Source organism: Chiloscyllium plagiosum, chromosome 10 (assembly GCF_004010195.1).
Source record: "Chiloscyllium plagiosum isolate BGI_BamShark_2017 chromosome 10, ASM401019v2, whole genome shotgun sequence".
In the NCBI taxonomy this organism is placed as follows: Eukaryota; Metazoa; Chordata; class Chondrichthyes; order Orectolobiformes; family Hemiscylliidae; genus Chiloscyllium; species Chiloscyllium plagiosum.
The window spans coordinates 87,201,610-87,206,456 of record NC_057719.1 but is presented as its reverse complement, the minus strand read 5'-3'; the positions used below and the strand labels follow the sequence as shown (position 1 = coordinate 87,206,456).

General features: G+C 50.0%; 1 protein-coding gene across 1 annotated transcript in view; it reads left to right on the top strand.

The window, feature by feature from the left end:
- Nucleotides 1–4,847, top strand: part of dll4 (delta-like 4 (Drosophila)) — a 31,076-nt gene that overhangs the window by 24,170 nt on the left and 2,059 nt on the right. Inside the window, exon 10 of the mRNA XM_043698311.1 lies at nt 4,650–4,758. Coding sequence (XP_043554246.1) covers nt 4,650–4,758 — 109 coding nt within the window. The remainder of the gene's footprint in view (nt 1–4,649; nt 4,759–4,847) is intronic.

Here is a 4,847-nt window from a genome sequence, read left to right as displayed (position 1 = left end):
TGTCCTGTTGGAGGGTCAGTACTGAGGGAGTGCTGCACTGTCAGAGTATCAGTGCTGAGGGAGTGCCGCACTGTCAGAGTGTCAGTACTGAGGGAGTGCCGCACTGTCGGAGGGTCAGTACTGAGGGAGCACTGCACAGTCAGAGGGATGGTTCTGAGACTATGCTTGTCCTGTTGGAGGGTCAGTACTGAGGGAGTGCTGCACTGTTGGAGGGTAAATACTGAGGGAGTGCTGCACTGTTGGTGGGTCAGTACTGAGGGAGTGCTGCACTGTAAGAGGGTCAATACTGAGGGTGTGCTGCACTGTTGGTGGGTCAGTACTGAGGGAGTGCTGCACTGTAAGAGGGTCAATACTGAGGGAGTGCTGCACTGTTGGTGGGTCAGTACTGAGTGAGTGCTGCACTGTAAGAGGGTCAATACTGAGGGAGTGCTGCACTGTTGGTGGGTCAGTACTGAGGGAGTGCTGCACTGTAAGAGGGTCGATTCTGAGGGAGTGCTGCACTGTTGGTGGGTCAGTACTGAGGGAGTGCTGCACTGTAAGAGGATCAGTACTGATTGTGCACTGCACTACCGAAGGGTCAGTACTGATGGAGTGCTGCATTTTCAGAGGGTCAGCACTGAAGATGTGCTGCACTCTCAGGGGTCTAAAATGAGCATATGCTACTCTGTTGGATGGTCAGGAATGATTGATTTCAGCACTGTGAGAATGACAGCACTGAAAGAGTGCTGTACTGTCAGAGGGTCAGGACTGAGGGAGCGCGACACTGCCAGAAGCTCAGTCCTGAATGTGCACTCTACTGTCAAAGGATCAGTACTGAGGGAGCACTGTTAGAGGGTCAGTACTGAAGTAGTGCTGCAGTGTTGGAGGGTCAGTACTGAGGCAGTGAGGCATTGTCAGAGGGTCAGTAATGAGAGAGTGCTGCACGGTCGAAGAGTTGATACTGAGGGATTGCTGCACTTTCAGAGGGTTAGCACTGAAGGAGGTCTGCACTGTTTGAGCATCAGTGCTAAGCAGGTGCTGCACTGCAACCGTTTCTGTACTGAAGGAATGCTGCACATTGGAGGTTCAGTCGTGAGAGAGTGCAACACTGTTGAAGGGTCAGTACTGAGGGAGTGCTGCACTGTTGGAGGGTCAGGACTGAGGGAAACACTGCACAGTCTGTGGGTCAATACTGAGGGAGCACTGCAGAGATGTAGAGTCAGCACTTAGGGTGACCCTCTGCTCTGTGAAAATGTCAGTGCTGAGACAATGCTGCACCGTCAGAACATCATTACTGAGGGTGTGATTGATTCACTGATGAAGGGTCAGTAATAAGGGAATACCGAAACTGTCAGAGTGTCAGTGCTGAGGGAGTGCCACACTGTCAGAGTGTCAGTACTGTCAGAGTATCAGTACTGAGGGAGTGCCGCACTGTCAGAGTATCAGTACAAAGGGAGTGCCACACTGTCAGTGTCAGTACTGAGGGAGTGCCGCACTGTCAAAGTATCGGTACTGAGGGAGTGCCGCACTGTCAAAGTATCGGTACTGAGGGAGTGCCGCACTGTCAAAGTATCGGTACTGAGGGAGTGCCGCACTGTCAAAGTATCGGTACTGAGGGAGTGCCGCACTGTCAAAGTATCGGTACTGAGGGAGTGCCGCACTGTCAAAGTATCGGTACTGAGGGAGTGCCGCACTGTCAAAGTATCGGTACTGAGGGAGTGCCGCACTGTCAAAGTATCGGTACTGAGGGAGTGCCGCACTGTCAAAGTATCGGTACTGAGGGACACTGTCAGTGTCAGAACTGAGGGAGGGCCACACTGTCAGAGTATCAGTACTGAGGGAGTGCCGCAGTGTCAGAATATCAGTACTGAGGGAGTGCCGCACTGTCAGAGTGTCAGTACTGAGGGAGTGCCGCACTGTCAGTGTCAGAACTGAGGGTGTGCCGCACTGTCAGAGTGTCACTACTGAGGGAGTGCCGCAGTGTCAGAATATCAGTACTGAGGGAGTGCCGCACTGTCAGAGTGTCAGTACTGAGGGAGTGCCACACTGTCAGAGGGATGGATCTGAGAGAATGCAGCACTGTCAGAGTGTCAGTACTGAGGGAGTGCCACACTGTCAGAGGGTCAGAACTGAGGGAGGGCCACACTGTCAGAGTATCAGTACTGAGGGAGTGCCGCAGTGTCAGAATATCAGTACTGAGGGAGTGCCGCACTGTCAGAGTGTCAGTACTGACGGAGCGCCGCACTGTCAGAGTATCAGTACTGAGGGAGTGCTGCACTGTCAGAGGATCAGTACTCTGGGGGTGCTGCATTGATGGTGGGGCATTACTGAGTTAATTTGGCACTGCCAGACAGTCAGGTTTTAGGGACTGATGCATTGAGGGTTGATGCTGTGAGAGAGTGCTGTTCTATTGGAGGCTGAATTTAGAGAGAGTACTGCACTTATTATGGGTTTTGTCCTGTAGGAACTATACACTGTTGGAGGGTCATTTAGTAATTGAGTGCTGCACTGTCGGAGGGTCAATACTGAGGCAGTGCAACACTACCAGACGGTCAGTCCTGAAGGAGTACTGCACTGTCAGTAATGAGGGAGTGCCACATTGTCACTGTATCAGAAGATCAATACAGAGGAAGCTCTGCACTGTCAATTGAGGGAGCGCCATGCTCTCAGAGGGTCAGTATTGAGGAAGCATTGCACATGGGACAACCAGTACTGACTCAGTGCTGCAATGTCAAATTTCAATATTTTGGGAATTCTTCACTGTCGGAGGGCTAGTACTGAGGGATTATGAAACTGTCAGAGTGTCATTACTGAGGGAGTGCTGCTCTGTCAGACAGTCAGTTTTGAGCTCGTGCTGCACTGTCAGAGGGTCAGTACTGAGGGAGCATTGCACTGTCAGAGGGTCAATATTGAGGTAGTGCTGCACTATCAGAGAGTCAGTACTGAGGGAGTGCAGTATTGTTAGATGGGGCATTACTGAGTTAATGCGGCACTGCCAGAGGGTTGGTACTTAGGGACAGATGCACAGTTTAGACCATAAGATCATAAGACATACGAGTGGAAGTAAGGCCATTCGGCCCATCGAGTCCACTCCACCATTCAATCATGGCTGATGGGCATTTCAACTCCACTTACCTGCATTCTCCCCGTAATTGGAGAGTTGATGCAGAGGGAGTGTTGTACTATTGAAGCTGGATGCATGCAGAGTGCTGCACTATGGTAGGGTCAGTACTGAGGCAGTACTGCACTTTCAGATGGTCCACATTAACAGTAAGCTCTCATTCGAGCAGTTACTGAAGTGATGAGACAAAGTGGATCTCCATGCAGTTTCAGAATCAGTTAATGAGCTGAGTTCACTTCTGTAGCAATGTCCCAGAAGTATAATGTTATTCTGTCAGTCTCTCACTCATGGTGGTCATTTAAAAGCCATACCCTCATGTTCACCATGATTGTCATCCTAGTCCTGTCTCTCCCTATCTCTGTCTACCCACCCTAATAATGTGGCACCGTATCTGCCCACCCTCAGTCGATATTTGGACTTGATTTTTATATACCAGAACCATGGGTACTGGGTCTTTGTCCAGCTCTGAATAGCATGCCCCCAACCCCGTCTGGACCCAATGGGTGGACTCTTTTTGCCTGTTGAGAGTCCAACACTAGCCTCATAGAGTCATAGGAAACAAGCCCTTCAGCCCATATTCATCCAAATTTTTCCTATCCCTGTACCTGTCCAAATGTCTTTTAACTGTTGTAACGATACCTGCCTCAACTTTTTCCTCTGGCAGCTCACTCCATATATGCACCACCCTCTGTGTGAAAAAGTAACCCCCCCTCCTCCACCAGTTCTCTTTCAATCTGTCCCCACCTCATCTTAACCTATGCGTTCTAGTTTTGGACCCCCTATCATAGGGAAAAGATCTTGGCTATTCAGCTTATCTATGTCCCTCATGATTTTATAAACCTCTTTTAGGTCACCCCTCAGCCTCCTATATTCCAGGGAATAAAGTCCCAGGCTATCCAGCCTCTCCCTATAACTCAAACCTTAGTAACATCCTTGTCAATCTTTTCTGCATCCCTTCCAGTATAATAACATCCTTCCTGTAGCAGGGCGACCAGAATTGTACACAGCACTCCAAATGTGGCCTCATCGATGTCCTGTGCAACTGGAATGTGACATCCCAACTCCTGTACTCAATCCTCTGACCAATGAAGGCAAATGTACCAAATGTCTTCTTCACCACCCTGTCTACCGTGACGTCACTTTCAAGGAACTATGTACCTGCGTCCCTAGGTCTCCTTAAACGGAAACACTCCCCAGGGCCCTACAATCAACTGTGCAAGTCCTGACCTGGTTTGTCTTACTGAGGTGGACAAGGTCAGAAGTCACATGACACCAGGTTAGCGTCCAACAGGTTTATTTGAAACCAGGTCCTGACAAAGGAACTGTACTCCGAAAGCTTGCGATTTCAAATGAACCTATACCCGGGTGTTATGTGACTTGTGACCGCACCAAAATGTAACATCTCGTATTTATCTGAATTAAACTGCTGTGCTCAAACCCCTTAGCTTTCAAAGGGGAGTGGTTCTGCTTGTGACTGAAGGGGAAGCTAACTTCCTGCTGTCTCTGACTCCATCCCCTCACCTGATTTCCTTCCTGTGTTTTGTTTTAGTCATCAACAGCCAGAGTGCAGAATATCCACAGTTTCGAGTGCCCGGGGCTTAATGTACCAGCCTGTGTACCGCACTAGTGAGGGCAGGATGCACGATATCATCACTGAGGTAAAACTACATTCACTGCTGAGGGGGGCTGCTGGAAACCAGCATGGGTGGGGGAGAGGAGGAGGAGGAAGAGTGTCCCAGCAGTGGGG